The sequence below is a fragment of the Amphiprion ocellaris genome, chromosome 14, assembly GCF_022539595.1.
Source record: "Amphiprion ocellaris isolate individual 3 ecotype Okinawa chromosome 14, ASM2253959v1, whole genome shotgun sequence".
Classification (NCBI taxonomy): Eukaryota; Metazoa; Chordata; class Actinopteri; family Pomacentridae; genus Amphiprion; species Amphiprion ocellaris.
This window is the reverse complement of record NC_072779.1, coordinates 25,986,959-26,008,010: the sequence shown is the minus strand read 5'-3', so window position 1 is coordinate 26,008,010 and position 21,052 is coordinate 25,986,959. Positions and strand designations below refer to the sequence as shown.

At 38.3% G+C, this 21,052-nt stretch overlaps 1 protein-coding gene across 2 annotated transcripts; it reads left to right on the top strand.

The window, feature by feature from the left end:
- Positions 1–6,925: 6,925 nt before the first annotated feature.
- On the top strand, positions 6,926–20,831 carry rps6kb1a (ribosomal protein S6 kinase b, polypeptide 1a). 2 transcript variants are annotated; one of them, XM_023267434.3, is made up of 15 exons: positions 6,926–7,171; positions 8,844–8,887; positions 10,034–10,154; positions 11,982–12,050; positions 12,504–12,651; positions 12,820–12,877; positions 14,553–14,653; positions 14,749–14,839; positions 14,985–15,075; positions 15,188–15,295; positions 15,403–15,465; positions 15,572–15,649; positions 15,729–15,836; positions 16,647–16,759; positions 17,938–20,831. In XM_023267434.3, exons 1-15 carry the CDS (start codon positions 7,100–7,102, stop codon positions 18,200–18,202), a joined length of 1,530 nt encoding a protein of 509 aa, XP_023123202.2. In that variant the 5' UTR covers positions 6,926–7,099; the 3' UTR covers positions 18,203–20,831. The 2 variants fall into 2 exon arrangements, with proteins under 2 accessions (XP_023123202.2, XP_023123203.2); XM_023267435.3 differs by having other exon boundaries at positions 7,075–7,171; positions 10,069–10,154.
- Positions 20,832–21,052: the final 221 nt, after the last annotated feature.

The following is a 21,052-nucleotide window of genomic DNA, read 5'->3' as shown; positions in this document are numbered from 1 at the left end:
AACCACAAATCAACAACAGTATTTCAACACAAACAGTTACTAAATCACATTTCATTTTTAAAGCTCAGTCTGTTACGCCAAAATTTTATTTTACACCCTATTCACATGATACTACTATTACCTGTGGAACTCTAGTAATCTGTAATAATCACAGGGTTCATCTCTGATCTTAGTCTAATGTGAATCTGCTCTGTCTGTAATTTGTAAAATTAAAATTCCACTGCAAAATACAGACTATTTTGATATTACTCCCATGCTGACCAAAATCTTAGAGATTTTGGGTCTTTCATTTATTTAATAATTTATTATGTTGTTTGCAATATGAGAAACTTTTGACTTATGGACATTTTTATTTGAATCTTGTATCTCCTTTCCTCCATTTTCTTTTATTTTTTGGAAGAAATTGGCTTCCTTAACATGGAAAATTAGTTTGAACATGCAAACAAAGGATGTGAAGTGAAGGTTTCTTTAAATACTGTGTATCTTTGATTTTAATTTTTTTTTTTTTTTACATTTTAGCAAATTCAGTTTTTTAGTATAGACTGGACTCTATAGGGGACTATTTAAAAAATACATTTGCGATTAAATATTACTGACATAATTGCACCAGATTCTGTTTTTAAAATCACTTTTGATTTTTAAAATTCAGATCAGTGTCAAAAAGATATATGTAATTGTATTTATCAACAAGAGCTTTCCTTTTTATTTCTGTTGTACACTTTATTCACCTCTCCAACATCCACTCAGTACAAATTAATATATGTTATGTCTGACCCTGCAAGGCCAGCAGCCCTTTGCACAAAACAAATTAATGCAGGGGTCACAGGGCTTGCTTTAGCAGATTAATAGATATCTGGCTTTCAAAACTTCCTTTGCAGCCAGTAATCTCTTTTGGAAAATAAACTGCAGCTCCTTCAGTGCATCACAGTAAATCTTTTGCCGTTACCTCTTCACTAGATGTTGCTGTTGGATCCCAGCTCTGATCAGATAACTCACTCACACTGTGAAAATTTGTGTCAATTACAGACTGCAGCACAGTTAAAGGGGAACACCTGTCATTTACAGTGTTCAGTAGTATTTATAGAACAACTGAGAATCATTAAAACTGTACAGTTTTGTCATGTTATTGGTATTTATTGTTCACATAAAAACATGCAGATTGCCATGGAACACTTCACAAGTCCTGTAGTAAATACCAGGCGAATGCATTCACCAAAAATAAAAAATGAAGACGCTGACAGCTTTAACCCTCAGTTTTAAATTAATGGCCTTCCATACTGACAAAGTCCAAACACGAGAACGCAGCGCAGTCAGTTGATATGCAAAGTGATTCTGAGTGAACACGATACCGACCTCAAGTCATCACACAGACCCACAACAGAGCACTGTGACTTTCTACCAGTGTCTAGTCTGTCCCTTTGTAAACATAAACAGAGCTAAACAAAACAGAGAACACACACAGAAAGTAGATTTTGTTACCCAGGGCAGCTGGTTTTGATCACCAGACAATCAAAGTACAACAATCTATTGGATGGAATTGAAGTAACGCTGACCTGCAGGGGGGCTTCCCTCAACCTCCTGATGAAGATTTCATGCAAACCCCCCACAGCCACAATAAAGGCTGTTGTTATAAACAACGGCTTTGTAGCTCTTAAGCTGGGGACGTGCTGGGGATTGCGTCTGGTATCATTGTCACTTTTACTTAAATAGGATGGAGGTCAAACATAGTTTAACTGATAAATGCATCAGTATTTATATTGTGCTGCAGCAGGAACGTTCTGGTCACTGCGTCCACATTGGCTGCACTTTAATATGCACTTTACAGGCCTTTTGTTCCCCAATACCATCATCGTGAGTAAGCTTGATATAGCTTTAGAGTCTAAAAAAAACACCTGTTTACTGGCCTAAACTGAAAAATAGTTTCCCCACATTTACTGAAAAATCTGATAGATATATAACCCTAACCCTAACCCTAACTCTGATCTGTTGTTTGATGCGTCGTCTCTGTCGCCCCTCCATTTAAAAAAAAGTGCTGTCATTTTTAATGCACAGTTTAACACTATAAGGCTATTTGTCAAATTTAAAGAGGAAATTTCTTTGTGTTCACCTTAAAACTTGTGTTTAGCAACAAATCTCAGTTTAATATGCAATTTAAACAAATATGATGTGAGAACTTGACACTTCCACTGCATATGCACTACCATTCAAACGTTTGGGGTGACATGTCCATATTTTTGAAAGAAACACAGTGTTTTTCAATGAAGATAACATTACATTAATCAAAATACATTCTAGACATTGTTAATGTGGTAAGTGACTATTCTAGCTGGAAACAACTGATTTTTAATGGAATATCTCCATAGGGGTACAGAGGAACATTTCCAGCAACCATCACTCCTGTGTTCTAATTTTACTTTGTGTTAGCTGATCGGGTTGAAAGGCTTATTGATGATTAGTAAACCATTTTGCAGTTATGTTAGCGCATGAGTAAAAGTATGAGTTTTCATGGAAAACATGAAATTGTCTTGGTGACCTCAAACTTTTGAACAGTATCGTACACTGGGAATAGACGCTTTTTCAGATTATGGATTTGTCAGTTACAAGAAAGAAGAGAGAAGCAACTGTGCTTTTAACTGGTTAATTGAACTTGTGTTCTTTGTAGGAAATCCCCATCAAACACAAATGGCTGTTCAAAGCAGGGTAATGTGTTAAAACATGTCTGGAGGTGATCTTCTTGTAAATGTTGTAAAATCCTTTTTTTTCCTGTTTTCCTCCAGATGGAAAGAATCTGACATTTAGCTGAGGTTTAGCTGTAATCCACTGAGCTAGATAAGCATTTCATTTCAAAAGTGCTTCAAATTATGTAGATTAGATAGATTTTTTCTTTACATTTAAGCTGTGCTCTCAACTCACTGACCATCCAAGTCAAGATATCTTATGCAATGCTAAGAAAAAAATGAGGTCTTCCTAACATCTTTCTAAAAATATTGGCCACAAAGAACATAATCACAATCATCTTTGCAGTGGAATATTGATGATGATGCAGACGGATTCAGCTTTGTCTCAGGCACAAAAAGTTGTATTCCTGTAAACACAGTTTGAAGGAACATATCTGTGTTTCTACAGGTACCACAAACCTCACTGGGAGAAACTCCTCTCAATATGGCGTCAACACTGTAGCCGCAATGCTGCTGTACTGTCTGCATGAGGTAAAACACCTCCAGGTTACCTTCCTGTTTACTGACAACAACAACCTGCACTTGATAAACCTCAGTCTACCATCTAGTTTCCCCCTCTGTATAGCTTTATTTGATATTTAATGAAGAAACACGTCCATGTTCTGAAGAAGTTCCCTTTTTCTTGCCGCCACCTACTGGTGAGAAACGGCTTTAGTTGACTGACCCTGCAGTGAATTACAGGGATATAATCAGATTATAGCTGGGTGGAACCACTACAGCCAGAGACTTAACCTCTTACAGTGCAGAGCCTCAAACAGGCCTTTTTCACAGTCGCAGATATTTCAACTTGTCAGAGCAGGATAATCACAGGTTTTACCAATAACATTAATGATGTGCCAGTAAGCTGAGAGAGTGACAGTGAGCCAACATGCATTAAACTGGGATCCTGAAACAGAAGCAGCTAGCTCATCACAGAGCCATTTTTAATTGTATGATTTTTACCTGCCCTTTTCCTGCAGTAACATGTCAGAATGTTCTTGGTTGTTAGTCCAAAAGCCTCTGTTCAAACCAATCTGAACAACTGTGAACAATTTGTTAAACCTGAACTGATATATTTTACTTTTACAAACTGCATGGATCATTCCAGAATTGGAGGACATTTGGGCTTTAAATTTTTTGAAAAATAAATCTTCTGAAAAAAATAATACCAAAAGAAGGAGGTTTAGGTTTCATTTGAAGTGTTTTATTTGAGATTCAATTTGGTCATCAGGGGTGTGGGACACAAGAAAAATGGCATTTTAGGGTGAAGTCCAGACTTATTCAGTATGTTTAAAAGTATTTTCAAACATTCTTGTCTCCTAGTTTTTTTTAGATTTGGTCTCAGGACAAGTATATTTACACAACAACTACATGTTTTAGTATTTTGTACATGAATTATTTGAAACTTGATGTGTGGAATATAAAATGTCCTCCAGTTCTGGAATGAGCCGTATAATTACAACACCTCCCTGGTTCATGTGTTGCTGGTTTGGATATCAGCATTCAGTAAAGTCAAAAATGACAAAAAGAAAAGAAGAGAGCCTAGTTACAGTTAATATCAGAGCTCCTGGTACCAGGAATTAATGGGCAAAAATTACATGACACTAACATAAATACACAATATCAGATTTTCCCTGCATGAATACCATTGCGAAAAGAATTCACTATATATATATATATATATATATATATATATATATATATATATATATATATATATATATATATATATATATATATATATATATATATATATATATATATATATATTTATCACAATATCTATGGAAAATTTGAAAGAAAAAACGATAATGCTCTCAGTCAAAATCACCTTTAACTTTGTTTTTTGTTGTTCGTCTCTTTTTTGCCAAATCAAATAATAAATGATCACTGAGTGTATTTTGGAGATTACAAAGACTGTAGAAATTTTCACCGGTCAATAGGGTTGACCGCCGGTGGGGCATCAGTTAGAATACAAGACAAGGTGGTTCCTTTTTCTCTTTATTTGTAACAGAGGTTACACATATGCCAGCATCTGTATGCATGTGGTTCTATAAACAAGAAATAAACAGAGTAAAGAGACAGAGTGTATGGAGGTAAAGAGTGAGACAGTTACTGATGGTGAAATATTTACAATATGATCATATATGCATTAGTAACATTACATCACTATTTCATTAGGATATTTTTGTATTGCAATTAATCTACCATCCTAGATAGACATTAGGTCAATGTACAATGCCAGACTATAGAATAGCAACAACAACAACACATTCCCTAGAGCGGGATGATGCCTTAATTATTATTTTTTAATCAGAACAGTCTAAAATTAAATAGGGCATGTTGACTATCAAAAAAGACACTTTTTCACATTAGAGAAGCTCCAAATTTATAGATTAACAGACATAAATAGTTAAAGTCAGTTAAAAATTGTTGCTGATTTTATTTGAACTGAAATGGATTATTCAGTTCAGATTTAAATATATGTGAACTTCTATTACTCACAGCTGTTAATTGCAGGACTCATTTAAGTAACTGAATACTTTAGGTTGTGGTCTAATTCTTACTTAACTAACATCTTTGTATGTTTGGCCAGCATAAGAGAAAGAAAAAATCATAAATAAGACATTAGAGTTTCACAGAGATATTAGCATCATCAGCTGATAAAACCTTTTAAATGAATCTGCATCAGCCCCAAATATACACAGTGACAGACAGATAGTGCCTGTCAGATTAAAAGTGTACAGTTTTGTTCTAGAATGGTATGCAAAAAATAAATATGCCATTTTACATGTAAATTGAAGTAGTTTTTTATTTTGTTCATTGAATGTATGCCTTTGAAAATCATGTCTTTTGTGTCTGTACCAGTGGGCCATCCAGACAAGAGTAGGTGTGATAATATATTAATATGTTAATTCCACTACAGGAAAAAGCTGATGGTCTCTACAATTAAGTAAAAAAATATCAGTATTGGCATCTGCAATTGCAAAAATGAATTGGACAATATCTGCATATTGGATACCTTCAAAAATCCAATATCATACATCACAACAAGAGACAGAAAGCAGATAGGCTTAATCTAAATAAATATCAGCATTGAGAATTAAAAATAAATGAGCATTGCATTTTTTTGAAAACAAAAATGTAGAGCTAGTGTTCTAATTATACCAGCAGCCTATAAGAGGTAATCCCATTCATATGATCACTTCATGACATTGCAGAACATATGTCTATAGAGCAAGTGGAGGAAACCAGAGGAAACAGGAGAAACCTCTGCTAAGTAGAGAGCTGCTTATACATTCTTACATCCTGCTGAGTAAAACAATTAGGACATGAAATGATGGCTCAGAACTGAAACCTTGAAATGAGCTCATCTTATGGAAATTACAATTGGCATAAAGCCCATCTGGAGAGGTGTAATAAAGAAATTTAAAAGTCCTTTACTTACTTTACTTTCTGAGTGATATCCGCTGTTTGGATGGAGAACTATCCAGTCACACACATCAAGGAAATTTACATTAAGAGAAAAAAAACAAGCTATTAAATAATATTACATTTTAAATTATATGCAGTTAACATTATTCATACCCATGGTAAAATTTGAGGGCGAATTTTTATTTTCCCAGAACGTTTCTTTGCCGCTGATTACTGAGCAATGTTATCAATAATTTTGGACATGGCATTTTTAGTAAAGATGTCTAAAAATACAGAAAAAGTTCAAATTGATCAATACCATATGTAATATAATGTTTATCATCATTTGTGACTTGTATTTTTCATTTTCAGCCAGAAGAAACGTATTGATCATATATGGATCCAAATCTGTCACAGGAATGAATTATTTTGGGCTTAAATATATAGTGCTTAGAATATAGGCATAACTAAAGGAAGTAAACTATTTTGACTCTAAAATACAAACTAATCAACTTCTGGAGACCCACATTAATGAAAATTAGTCAGTGGTTTTACAGGTTTAAAACACCATAAAAAAAAACAAAAGCGAAGAATTTCAACAAAGTCTCATTTTACATTTCAAAAAGGAGTCATCCAGCTGTAATTTGAGAGTGAAAAGTTCAGTTATATTTATCCAAGAACAGCTGACTAACTTCGATAGCCTCCTGTTCACATTTATTCGAGCCTCTGCTGTCCCTGAAGCTGCTGGATCTGTCCTCAGGTGTCTATCTTCGGGCTGAGCTGATCCAGGCAGTGCCGGTGTCCGACACTAGAGGCTCATTCCGCCGCTCGGCTCCGGTGTTGTTGTGGTTAGCTGGAGATTAGCCCATGCTGTCTGCTGTAGCCGGCTGGGACGGTGATGGCTCTCCCATGAGGCGGGGGAGCGGGGCTGTGCTTTCTGGTTAAACGCCGACAGAGGTGCCGTGGACATGGCCGGAGTGTTCGACATCGATCTGGATCAACCGGATGAGAATGTGTCTGACGATGAGCTGGAGGACGGGGTGAGTGTGGGGCTCACACCGCCTCTGTTAGCCGGTTAGCTAGCAGCCCCGAGGCCTGCGGTGCTCATGTCAGCGGCCAGGCATCCATTGTCGGACATGTCTTCGTCCGCCCCTTTCCCGCGGATTCTGGCACAGCTCCATATAACACTGACTTTAAACTTCGTTTCGTTGCTGGTACTAAATTCAAAATGATTATGGAGCCCAAACTTGGTTTTACAGCCGACATGAGTTTACACAGAACCCAAAGTGTCGGGTGGCGGGTAGTTCGGCTTAAGTTAAAACAGCAATGGCTAAAGCACATTATCCTTCAGTCTTGGTATCTCGTGACGGTATGACGGCCGGGAAATTGGTTCTGTAATTAAATTAAGATTATGGCCAGAAGACATGTAAGGCCGAACACAAGCAAAAATAACTTGCCCATCATTTGAAGCAGGCATAGCTCCTGTCCGATAATGGACGTATAGACGCATAGTGCTCTGCATCGGCATCTCAGCGATGTAGTTACATTACCGTGTAACTAGCTGTTAGTTACATGAATGTAATGTGTACCGTTTGACAACTACGTTGACATAACTATCAGGATATATAGTATAAGTGGTGTATATAAATGCAAAGTCAGTGTACAGCCGAGCAACAACAGGCTGAACCTCTCAATGCTAACGCTGGTGTAGCTACAAGCTGTTTACTAGCTTCCTCCGGACACGAAGGAGTTTCTACTGTGGTCACTGCTCTGTGAGCTACTACAGAAGCTTACTTATACAGTGCTGCTAAGTTCATTTAAGGTAAGAGTGTCTGTTTACTTGGCTCTGTAAATAGTTCGTTATCCATAAGGTTACCTGTTAGCCTTAAACGACCTGGGCTAAAACAAGGTCTAGAAAACGACCGAACACTGATTATATACAGCAGGGGTTTCAAACTCATCTTAGTTCAGGGGCCAAGTGTGATCTCAAGTGACCAGTAAAATCACAGCATAATAACCTATAAATAGCACCAACTCCAAATATTTCCCTTTGTTTTAGCGCAAAAAGTACATTCTGAAAATGTCAAAGTTAAATAACTATCTTTTGCAAAAACATTATGAACAAATTTAAAGGAGAACTGAAAGAAAAATAAGTAAAATTTCAACAATATTATGCCTTGGTTTATCATTTACACCACAGTGTATCTACAAAGGCACAAAACATTTAGTCACAGGTATCTCGAACTGAACAATCTAGTAATTTACTTCATGGTCAAAACAACTTGTCAAGATCTAGAAATTATTTTAAATTTACATTCATTTGCAGATCTGTGTAGTAATCCTGAGCATCACACCTTACAAACTAAAGTGGGAGCTATAAAAAAGATCAAATTGTCCCCCTGCCTTGTAAATGTATTAGATTTATACATAAAATAAGTTGTGGCAGTACAGTAGACAAATTTAAAATATCAGTAACTTTTATTGAAAAATTGCAGTTAATGTCGTCTGTAGTTTTTACACTTTGCAAAGTCGTCCTGCGGGCCGGATTGGACCCTCTGGCGGGCCGGTTTTGGCCCGCAGGCCGTATGTTTGACACTCCTGGTATACAGTATAAGTAAGTGTGAGAATCAATCCGGCTCGTCGTTAAACAGCTGTCTTCCCTCACATTCCTTCGGGTGTAACTGTTGTGTCCTGGTGTCCTCTTGTTTTCAGGGTCAGCTCAGTGAATACATGGACCAGTGCAGCAGCTTTGAATTGTGAGTACAAGCAGAGCAGTCATTCACTGAGGGGACTGTGCCAAACATTTATATTTGAATGGTTGGAAGTTAGCATCATGGACCTGTAAATAACTTTAATGATTTGATGGTTTTCGTGGTACTGTTTTAATTTTTTGTTAAGTATATGCACTAACAGAGCTTAAGCTGACGTAACCGTACTGCTGTAATGAATTAGAGATGCTTTCCAATAATATTCCCTCATTTGGTGTTTTGATGATGGTGGTGGAGAGTGCTGTCTAACACTGGGTGAAATCTGGTAACTGAAAGCCATAGCACATGATTCACATCAATTTAATGCTCTAGTCAAACCACTCAGTGCCCTGTAAGAGGGAGTTCACCCTGCAAAAACTGATATAGTTCTTGATAGGTCAGAATACAATTTAAAGTGGCTTAACTACACTCAGCTGGATCTGTTCGAGGGATCTTTGTGTAGAAATGTTTGAGAACCACTTCATCAGCATGCCCCCATCTCATTTAGCTGCTTATTCCCAAACTGTTGCACCACCATCACCCTCAGTTCAACCCACAGACTGTATATAAAGATAGACAGATTCTTGGTCTGAAATTCAAGCCAACGTGGAAGTGCTTTAATCCTGCATTCTTCCTAGCATCGAGCAGGAGCGATTCCTCTGGTTGCAAAAAGAAATCCAATTGTGTAGAAGTCTATGAGAAAATAGTCTCTTGAGAAAGCTGTGGGAAATACGTCGCAGACTCTACTTCTCACTTGATCTGTTATCTCAGTAAGCATCTTCTTAATAAGTTTATGATCTCAGTCAGTGGTTTCAAGACTTTTGAACAGCATGATGTTAATTTTTAAAATTATTGTCTAATTTTCAGCAAAAATTATGATGCTTTAGTGTGTGCTTACATGGTGTTGTTACATCCGATTTTGATAGCGACAGCCAAGTGCAAAACTTGAGGCTTCAAAAACAACAGGTGACATTATGGTGACTGTGCTCATCTTTTATACACAGTCTATGGTTCAACCATTACCCACTGCTACATTTAGATTTGCATAGTTAGTGCTGCTGTATGTCCTGAAAACTGTAAACACAATGTTGAGTGAATGTTTTGAATGTGCTTTTTATTTGTTTATTTTCTTATCTTCTTTGTTTGTTTTGCCAGTAACATGGATGACTGTGAGAAGTTTGAAATTTCAGAGAACAGCGTGAACAAGGGAACAGAGCAGATCAGGCCTGAATGCTTTGAGCTGCTGAAAGTGTTGGGGAAAGGTGGCTATGGAAAGGTGAGGCATCTGAATCCCAAACTTAAATTTAGAAAAAGGCCTGTCTTCCTCTCCCATTATTCTTAATAGCATCTAACTTGACATTAAATTTAGATTTTAAAGAATCTGATTGTGGGGTGTTTACATCTGCGTGGGCACTTTTGGTTGAGTGCCAGTAAAAAGCAGTAGACTCAAAGTCATAAAACTGTACTAAAAAGTTATTTTCTAAAAATGTGAGGGAAAAAACACTTTGTCATTTGCTTGCCTTGGCCTGGAACCTGCTCTGACATTACCAGAACGTGGGGGTTGTCTTGAAATTCCAATGGGTGGGGAATTTTCTCACCAAAATGACTGGAAATCGAGTTTTTTCCATTTCCAGCCAGGAAATGGTAATTTCATCAGTATTTTACTTAGTCAATGTTGTTTATCAACAACCTTTTCATTTCCCAGATATACTGCAATGTTTTTTTTATCTGCGGTTAAAAAAATGTCTTTCACCTTTAACTGTAAGATCTGGCCTCAAAGAACCATTCCCACATTTGCTTGCATAAACATGAAGCCTAACTATAATACCCTGCACCCCTCATATCCAGTATTATAAAAAAAAAATTGGAAATTCAAAGATAAGTGCACACTGAGAGATACGCCTTATTTTTATGATTGTATTTTGTTGTTGAGTTTCTTTTCTTCTTTGTATGGCCAACTTGTAGAGCTCTGGAACTTTTCTGATGTTGTCGTTCTAAACTTGACAATGGCGGTGCACATCACAGTTATTTTGGAAACATTTTTCACTTCGCAAGCAGATGCAAGACTTATTTTTCTTGAAGTGGTTTGGCTGTGGTGACTAAGAAGCCATTTTCTGTAACTTGGGAATTTCTTTGCATTATGGATTAAAAGTCATTTGTTTTGATGTCCTTATGCTGTTGCACAAGTATATATTTTGGCATAGGCTTGGTTCCTGCCTTTAAAACTGATAGCCTAAGCGTTTTTTCAAGAATTATCCAAGTACTCATAACGCTGACTTTGAGTCATGCAAAGTCAGAGCAATCCCTTGTTGCAATTTTGTCAGAATAATATAAGATTAACAGCCATTTTTATAAACAAAGGTTATGTTTGATATTTCATTTCCCAGGCAAATGGCAACACATCATGTACAAGATCAGGTTCTGAACAGAATGTCAGTCCAAAAACAATGTCATTTTTGTTTGTCTACTGTAAATCATTTTTCTAAATGTCCCAGACACGACAAACTTTCATTTTTCAGTCCATAATTGGGATGTGGACATTATCTGGTCTGCACAGACAAATGATTATTGTCTCTGCATTTGTTTTTGAATGACAGCATTTAGATTTTCAAAATTAATTTACAAAACTGACAAATTTTTTTCTCTCCCCTGCACTAAGCGTCATTGTGTCATAAAATGTATGTCAAGACAAACTAAATATCTGTAAACAAAAAACAGAAACAGCCGTTCTTGCTAAAGTGAATTGTGCTGTGTTGACCTTCAGTCAGGACCATCAGACCAAACACTGCCACTGCTTCTAGCAACTCATTATGAGCTCAGGCTCTCATTATGGGCATGGGTTTAGTTTAGATCAGGGCATTTTAATTAAAGTAATCGTATCATCAGGAAACATAGAAAAAATTGGATATATTATTAAATGATTCCAGGCTGTATCGTCACTACTGGTTTTTCAACATCCTTTGGCTGGTATGACTGTGAAGCAGGAAATACTCTACATTCTGTGTGGCGTTAAAAGGGTTTAAAAGTCTTAAATTACGCTTGGTGAACCCTGTAGAAAGCCTGTTTAAATATCTATGGATTGATATGATGTGAATTTTCACAGGTGTTTCAAGTTCGGAAGGTGTCAGGTGCCACATCTGGGAAGATATTTGCTATGAAAGTTTTGAAGAAGGTGAGTGAATCTGCTTGAGTTTCACTGACATAAAAAGAACTGTAATATTCATTCTGGTCTTAGATCAGTCATTAATGGGGAACTTAACTGCCCCCTAGTGTAAATACACAGTATTGTAGTGTTAAAGAATTAGTGAATTAGCATACATCTGCAGTGTACTTGCTTCTTACATACTCACTTGGTTCCCAAGCCCTATGCTGCATAATTGTGTACAGTGTTTCACATAAACTGTGTGTCACTGTGTGGCTCTTCTGGTGACCTACTGTTTCATTCAGCTATGAAGCCAGAAGCTAAGTTCAGACCACCCAAAATAATAGCACCAGGCTCTTCTCCATGAAACCTCAGAGCTGCTCCATCTGTTCAGCCTGGCCTCCTTTCTGCAGTTGACACAGAGCTGATGTCTGACTTTGAAAATCTAGCCTATATTGTATATGCGTTTGTATTCCTTGCCAGGCCATGATTGTGCGTAATGCAAAGGACACAGCGCACACCAAAGCTGAGAGGAACATTCTGGAGGAGGTGAAGCATCCTTTCATCGTGGACCTCATCTATGCCTTCCAGACAGGAGGAAAACTGTACCTCATCCTGGAGTATCTGAGCGGTAAGCGTAATGATGCCCAGTCAGATTTGAAGTGTAGTAAATGTTCTTTGATCATCTGGAACACTTTAAGTGATGTGTGAATTCTGAGTTTTCTCAATAAAGTAAAATTAGTCTCTAGTTCCATCGTGGATGTATTTGAAATACAGATTTTGTGTGTGGTGACGGCAGGTGGGGAGCTGTTTATGCAGCTGGAAAGAGAGGGCATCTTCATGGAAGATACAGCATGGTGAGTTAGTTTGTGTGCTACAGGTAAACCCTGGACCATCTGTTCAGAAAGAACATCAGCTTTTATGTTTCCTCTGATTTATTTACACTGTTTCTGGTGATCAATAGGAACATTTCATGTGAAATAAATGTTAAGAAAAGATAGCTAGTCTTATGTCATTTTCTTATTTTAAGATGTTTTGCTTGAACATATAAATTTAATTTCCTGTGAATTGTTTCATCAACTTTTCCAACCACATCTACTATGTTTGTACACATATGTTAAAGCTTCTCGCCTGAATTTACAACACTAAACCGTTTCCAAATGACTACAGTATGAACAAACACTTAGACTTGCCAGCTTTCTCTTTGAGGTCTTTTTTGTTGACTCATGATGAGCAGCAAGGTTGGCAAAATATTGCAAGTAATCACATACTTCTAAAAAGACAAACAGCAGCTGCTTGGATTCTGATGGCAACAAATTAAAAAGTCAGGATTGGATCATACCACAGCTTTTGAGTGATGGAGCCAGATAAGCTTGGCAACAAAAAAACAAAAGAATTTAGGGAGATAAAGGGAATTATTCATTGCCGATATTATTTTTAAAGGCAAGCTCTAGGTACTGTGTAATAGACGTGTGGTGGAAGCTTACCGCATAAGTTACCGTCAAAAGAGTCACAATGAAGACAGCAGGAATTTGTAAAACCACTGACACAACAGTAAAAACTCAAATGCACGTTGTAAGATGTACATGGTATGTTAAATAATGAGATCAGGCTGATGTCAGTTGTACCACAACATGCAGCCTGAAGTATATAGAATGTATTGATCAATGGGAAAACATAAATGGCTTCACAAATTACATAAAATTGAAGTACAGCATTAGTGTCATTGTTTAACAGCCTTTGTAATTTGCTAGGTGCAGTGTTTCTAATTGGGTTTGTCCATTTGTCTTTAACCGATATTACTCAAAAAGAATACCAGGCCCAATTTCGTTAAACTTGGTAGAGAGTTGAAGCATAGACAGTCAAATTTTGTTGTACATTCAGATCAATTGCCTCAAAATTGTGAAATAGGGCATTGGACCTGGCAGAGAGCTGTGCCTTCTGAGTGCCCTTCTAGTTGCTTTATAAAGTATTGTGCATCTCACTCTCTGATGGTTAAACTTTACAATTAATTCGCAGTTCACACACATGCTGAACTGTCGGTGGGGATCTGTTTGGATCACACCATGACACCACTACAGCACACTGATGTGTTTTTAACCTTCAGGTGCCAAACTGCATCATAAGGACAAAGATATTCAGCTAGGAATTTCTCATATAGGAAATTTAAAGTTCAAAATCAGTTGTGTGAAAACAGGCAGATATGTGACACTATTTCTCGGGCAGTTTGAGTGTCACTTAGAACAGTGACATGTTCCTCTGTTTTATAAACACAACCTGAAGATATAATTGGTGATTACATGAACCAAGCTGCTGAACAAATAAGGGTGTGTAATATTCATAGAAAAACCTTCATGACATTGAAAATAACACCTTGACTGTAGATTACTGAACACTTGGGTATAAACACTATGTGGGTGAAAAACATAAATATACATATCCAGAGATCTGTTATGAGGAAAAATATATTGTCTAAATGTCAAGAAATTTGACTTGATGTGGGACCTGCATCATGTTTTTTTCTGTTGACAGTTTCTACCTGGCTGAGATCTCGATGGCATTAGGTCATCTGCACCAGAAAGGCATCATCTATAGAGACTTAAAGCCAGAGAACATCATGCTCAACAACAACGGTACAGAAACCTGAAATGTCTCTTACAAGCAGGTTGCTAAACTGTTGCCTGTTTGGGGTCTAGTTTGTTTCATCTAACTAACATTTACCTTCTAGGACATGTGAAGCTGACAGACTTCGGTCTTTGCAAAGAGTCCATCCATGACGGAACGGTTACCCACACCTTCTGTGGCACCATTGAATACATGTATGGATCACAATATTCACCTAGACTTTGAAAATGATTTCAGATTGTAGTTGTATAGACGTCTGTACATTTAGACATATTTCCTACTTCATACACAGTTTAGTGTTTCTGCTGTATCACCTTGTCTTCGTCTCGGCTTCCTCAGGGCTCCAGAGATTCTAATGAGGAGTGGACATAACCGGGCCGTGGACTGGTGGAGTCTGGGAGCTCTCATGTACGACATGCTGACAGGAGCAGTGAGTACACACCAATCAATCCCAGAGTACTACTACTAATGTAAGCAGCCACAGCGTTGTAGGAATCATTCCATGTAGCTGAGCTGTCATTTCTGACCTACTTCTTTCTTAGCCTCCATTCACTGGTGAAAACCGAAAGAAGACAATTGACAAAATCTTGAAATGCAAACTCAGCTTGCCGCCTTACCTCACACAAGAAGCCAGGGACCTCCTGAAAAAGGTGAGCTGTTGAGACCTTTCTTGTGCTTCATGGTTTCACTGGCTGTGTTGTCTCCACTAAAACATATAGAAAGACAGAAAGATAGTCTTCAAACTTTGTTTTTTCAGCTGCTGAAACGAAATGCCTCGTTGCGACTCGGGGCTGGACCAGGAGATGCTGCTGAGGTCCAGGTAAATATACCAGAGTCTCAAGTATTTGTGCTATTTTTGGACCTACCATACAATAACCGAGAAAACTAAGAGGTCATGACATATACAAACCTTACTGTTTTCCTAGGCCCATCCATTCTTCCGTCATATAAACTGGGATGACCTCCTTGCTCGCAAAGTAGAGCCTCCATTTAAACCATTTCTGGTGAGTGTGCCTTCTACACAGAAACATCCTCTGTGACCTGTCCCTGCTAGATGATTAACTGACCTGCTTCTTTTGGCAGCAATCTGCTGATGATGTCAGCCAGTTTGACTCCAAGTTCACCAGCCAGACTCCAGTGGACAGTCCTGACGACTCCACACTCAGCGAAAGTGCCAACCAAGTCTTCCTGGTGAGTAACTAGTGCCATACTACCCAGCAAGCAGTGGATCCTGCAGCTTTATGCTCTCAGTTTCTGGTGTACAGTTTCCACAGACTTTCATAAGTTATATAATCAGTAATCTCTGATGAACCTTACAGACTCTCAAATGCAACAAATGACTCAAAGGAGTAAAGTGGATCATATTTGCTTACAATGTGACCAGTTTCTCAATGTCATTTATGTTCTGGGGCAGTATGTTAATTTTTTGTTTGCTTCATAGTCATCTTGAAACTGCACCACATCATGCAGCCAAGTAGTTTATGTATATGGTATGAAAGATAACTCATAGCCTGGATCCAAAGTCAAACATTTTCTTTGAATATATGTTTTTAAGTTTTGTCAGTCATCATTTGTTGTCAGATGCCGTTTACAGATAATAATCTCAAGTTTTAGTGCAGCATTGATGGTCCTGATGGGGATGTTGCTGAATCTAAGTGGAGGCACAGACAGTTTTTAATAGAACACAGTGCTTTTCTTCTTGCCCTTCACTGTTTCTGTGTTGTTTTCTTGCAAACATACACACAGAGGCTCTGAAGCTCTGCACATAATGTCTTTTATTGCCTTTTCAACAAGTGGGTCTTACTTGAATCACTTAATGCGTCCCATCTGGTTTAATCCTGCTGGCTTTCCTGGAAGCTTCACTCACTGTTCCACCACATTGCATGATATGGTTTCAGCATTTCATTGCTCATCATCAGCTGTGGGTTGTTTTTGGAAAGTGGTCTTTGAAGAGGTGGACTCAGATCCTCTCTTTGTTTTTGTCCCCCACCCCTTCCCCAGGGTTTCACATATGTAGCCCCATCTGTGCTTGAAAACGTCAAAGAGAAGTTCTGTTTCGAGCCAAAGGTCCGCTCACCACGGAAGTTCCCAGGAAGTCCGAGAACACCTGTGAGGTAACAGCCTGTTGTTTTTGTCTTTAGTTCTGTCCAATTACATTGGACATTTACAGATTTTTTCCAAAACTCATCTTTCCCACACTCATGACTCATTTGCTGACCTTGTAAGTGTAACCAGCTTGGCCAAAATTAAGTCATTATTGGAAGGTGAAACTTCTTTACCAGTGACACAACAGCTTATCTCTTTCATTATGGTTCAAATAAGAAGGGTCACTTCTGGAAACTGTGAACTGAGCAAGAGGAATAGGAGACAGATGCTTGTTGCTTGTCTGACAGATGAAGGGAGGTTTTTCGAGTAATTTGCCTTTAATTTATCCCAATATTGTTCCAGTGAATTATGATGGGAGGGTTTCCCCTTGCATAATCTTTAAAGTCACGCAGATTTACCCTAGTGACACAAACATTGTGTTACTGATTAAAAGTAACCATTAGTCAGCTGATTGTCAAGCTGTGAGTGCGTTAAGAAACTCAATCTGAAATGGTCAATGCGTCGTGTGAACTGTCCTTCAGAAATTCTGTTTTAGTTTAGGATCACTCAGAGCAAGAGGATTTAGTGATTTTTGAGGCCTGCAGGCAAACTCTGCTCTTTTGCTAACTGAATAGAACTATTAATAATACACAGTAAAATATTTTCTAAGAAAAAGTCCTGCATTCAGTGTTACTTATACGTGAAGAATGAATGAGAAACAATTAAACAAAGCAGGAAAATGAGGCCTAATTCCTTTTTTTCTCTCTCTCTGACCCCGTCACATTTGTACTCACTCTGGGCTCACTTTTTACTGCAATACAAAGTGCTGCACCTTTACTGAAACCGCACACCTATGACTAGAAAGAAAACTCAAAAAAAGTCTTTTTTGCAGTATAACACAGTTAAGTCATTAATCAAAAAAAAAAAAAAACACGAATGTAGTTTCTTTTAGTATTCATTTTACAAAATTCTTATTACTCCACCGCGTTCCTTGGTGGAGTAATACGAGTGCTGTTGGTGGACCAGATCAGATGGCAGTATCAATAAGAATTGTACTGTTAACAGCTCAGCAATACCCATCCCGCATTATAATATATTAAGTTTGAGCTGTGCGACACCACGACTGCCTCTGTGACCTTACAAAAAAGAACGGGTTTTGTCACCAGTACATAAGAATAAGACAACTATCTCATATCTTCTTCCACAGTCCAGTGAAGTTTGCACGAGGGGACTGCTGGCCCCGGGGGCCTTCACTGACCGGCAGCCCATCCCTGCTCTCCCAGAGCAGCTCTGTGGACCAACCCATGGAGGTGTCGACAGTGGAGCAAATGGACACGAGCAGTAGTGGCAACTCCGAAGCCTCGGCTCCGCTTCCCATCAGGCACCCTTCAGGCATCAATGCAGGGCCATACAAAAAGCAGACCTACCCCATGAACTCGAAGCGGCCCGAACATCTGCGGATGAACCTATGACACTCGGCTTGCCTGCGAACATTAGCTCTCTTTCAATTTCTCCTCCTCTTCCTTTGTATTGTTTCTTTCAAAGAGACCTGTAGAAATTTTTAAGAAACTGACTGACACTGTCAACGCTGATCACCAGCTCTTCCAACAGCGCCTTCCCCTCCTTGGCCTCCCAAATCTTCCTGACTCAGCCTGGCCTCCTCAGCTTGCCGCAGATAATCAGCAGTTTAAGTGAACATCTGACCAGTCAGCAGAGAGACGTGAGGGAGGTGCTCCTCAATGAAAGTCAGTGTGGTGGTTGACTGAGTAATGCCACCTAATCAGTGGGCTGAGGTGGTTTCGGTGGACTTGACTGGCATTATCATGTGATTTACTGGTGCTCTTCTATCTTCAAGTCTGCAAAGTGTTACTTGTAGTGTTACCTCCATCACAGTGAGACGGAGTCTATGGTTCTAAAGGACGTTTATTTCTCTCTGAACCGGTCTGTCTTTCCTGAAATGATAAGAGCGTGCAGGCTACACTGTCAGTAGGTAGATTTATTGGATTGCAATTCCCAAATGAACACAGTATTCCTTTCTATTTAAGGGAAACAATCTCATTGCCTTTGTCACTGGAGCGTGGGTAGAGCACGACCAACAGAAAAGCAGCTATAAAAAGACAGAAGTGAAGTTTCAGCCGAGAGCATCGCTTTCACCACAGTCAGTACTAAATGCTGGCACTGCTTTACTCCTCTGACTGGAATGTTGTCTGTAGGAGGCCTGTCCAGAAGCACTGTTCAGTTTTTTTGTGTTGAATGTAAACAGACTCTACAAGCCTTTTTGTGTGTCGCTTTAATCTCCCACACTCCTTTTTTCAACTCTTGCAGTCTCATGGCCACCAACATAGTTTGAGACCAACACGCATGTCGACTCATAACACTCTGAGCCAGATTAGTATCACTGCCTTTTACTGATTCTGGCTGCGTTCATGTCTCGGGTGCTGTGGTGCTTTCAGTATGCTGTTTGTGCATTTACACTTACATGGCTCTCAGTGTTAGAGGGGGATGAACCCAGACATGAGTGGACCATTGACTAAAACCTGTTTGGTTTGAGATGTTTGACCTGTTTGTGTGATGTGAAGCTGCTATATGAGCCTCTGGAGTCAAGCCATTCGACACTCATCTTAAAACTGACCACACGGTCAGATGCAGATTCCTACGATGCTATAACGTTAGCTCATGTTTGAATGGTGTCTTGCTTTACAAATACTTGGAGTTTAATGAACTGACCAAAAGCACTGTTTCAGTTATTGTTTATTTTTTGCTGGTAAACCAACAAACCTTGGAAAACAACAGTAGAAGTGTCTAACTGAATTTTTTGAAGAGCACACGGTTCAAAAGTCAAACATGTTTGGTTCGTATCATATTTTTAAGAGGACTGGCTTCATTTTCTACACCAATGCTTAACGTGCTTTTCAGCTTTTCAGTCTTCTACGTACTGTAGATGAAGCTTGTGTAAGCAGATATTGAGGTTGCAATATGGGTCAGTGTCAGACTGAATTGATTGTGTTCTTCTACCATTCCGGTACAACAACTGTGTTAAAGAGCATTCACTCCACTTTTTACTCCACTTTCTTTGTTTATATTTATTTCAAGTGCCATTATGGTTCCACTGCATTGTCCACACTATGCAAACTGTATTTATTATGTAGTATTATTTAGATAAGGCAGCAGAATGTGTGATAATTTGATTTGACTTCCTTTGTCATAAAAATAAGCATGTACTGTATAATTTTTTTTCCCACAGAACATGTCTTACAACAACTTCCAATGCAGCTTTTTCATACATATATATTCCAAAATTGGCCTGACTGTCTTACAGTATTTATTTTGTGGCATAGTATCACATTCAGTGAGAGTGATTGTTTGTCTCTGTGTAGCCCTCTGTGTCCCCTGCCTTCACCCTAAGTCAGCTGGGATAGACTCCAGCCCCCCTGGCGACCCTAATGAGGATTAAGTGGTGTATAGATGATGGATGGATGGATGGATGGATGGATGGATGGATGGATAGTATCACATTCAGAGAGGATTTTCAGACAGTTGCCTTGCTAAAAACTTGAACTTCCGTTTTTCTATTTGCAGTGCTCAAAGCAAGGATAGCGTATTATGAAAAAAAACTGATGCAAAAACCAGTGGGAATGGCATTGTGCCTTTGCTGACAGAGTACATAATGTATGTACAGTTTGCTGTATATATTAAAAATGTATGGAAAACATTGGGATAGATCCCAAACATTCACATCATACTAAGTCCGATAAGTCTCTTTAGGATGTGCATTTCTTTACACCACCATTGCATTGTGATATGATCGAAGTGGGATCATTTGTGTGGGATCATTGGGTTAGTAAACAAAAATTCAGTTTGCTTCTGTTCAGGTATGCTTGAGAAGCATCCTCCAAAAACCATCTTACTGAGCTTACTTCATGTGGTGAACACATCTTTTGAGTAGAAAAGATGTTTTAATCACTGGAGGGTGTTGGATATCATTATTTCTGTTGATGTGTCACTTCCACATCTGTCCCTTCAGATGGGGACTGCTATGCTGTATCATGTACATAATGAAGTCAAAATAAAATGTAAAAAAAAAATAAAATCTAAATAATGGGTCCTGTTTCTGAGTCATTGGTGCAGCAGAATGCATAAATTTGATTTTAACAGTTCATTTGTCCAATCTTCAAGTTATGTTAGGCAGTTTATGGATTTATTTAAAATCCTTCTCTGGTCAAAAATGGAACAAAAAAAAGATACCTGTGTATCAAAGTTACATATTTTAACTTGGTTCAACTGTTTTTTTTTGTTTTTTTTTTTAAGAATAATGGCTTAAA

Bases quoted from the DNA above. Each gene is read 5' to 3' on its own strand.
- rps6kb1a (XM_023267434.3), top strand. From the start codon at position 7,100: ATGGCCGGAGTGTTCGACATCGATCTGGATCAACCGGATGAGAATGTG. The intron at 10,155-11,981 runs GTGAGGCATCTG...GAATTTTCACAG, and splicing joins GGAAAGGTGGCTATGGAAAG to GTGTTTCAAGTTCGGAAGGT. The intron at 16,760-17,937 runs GTAACAGCCTGT...CTTCTTCCACAG, and splicing joins AGTCCGAGAACACCTGTGAG to TCCAGTGAAGTTTGCACGAG.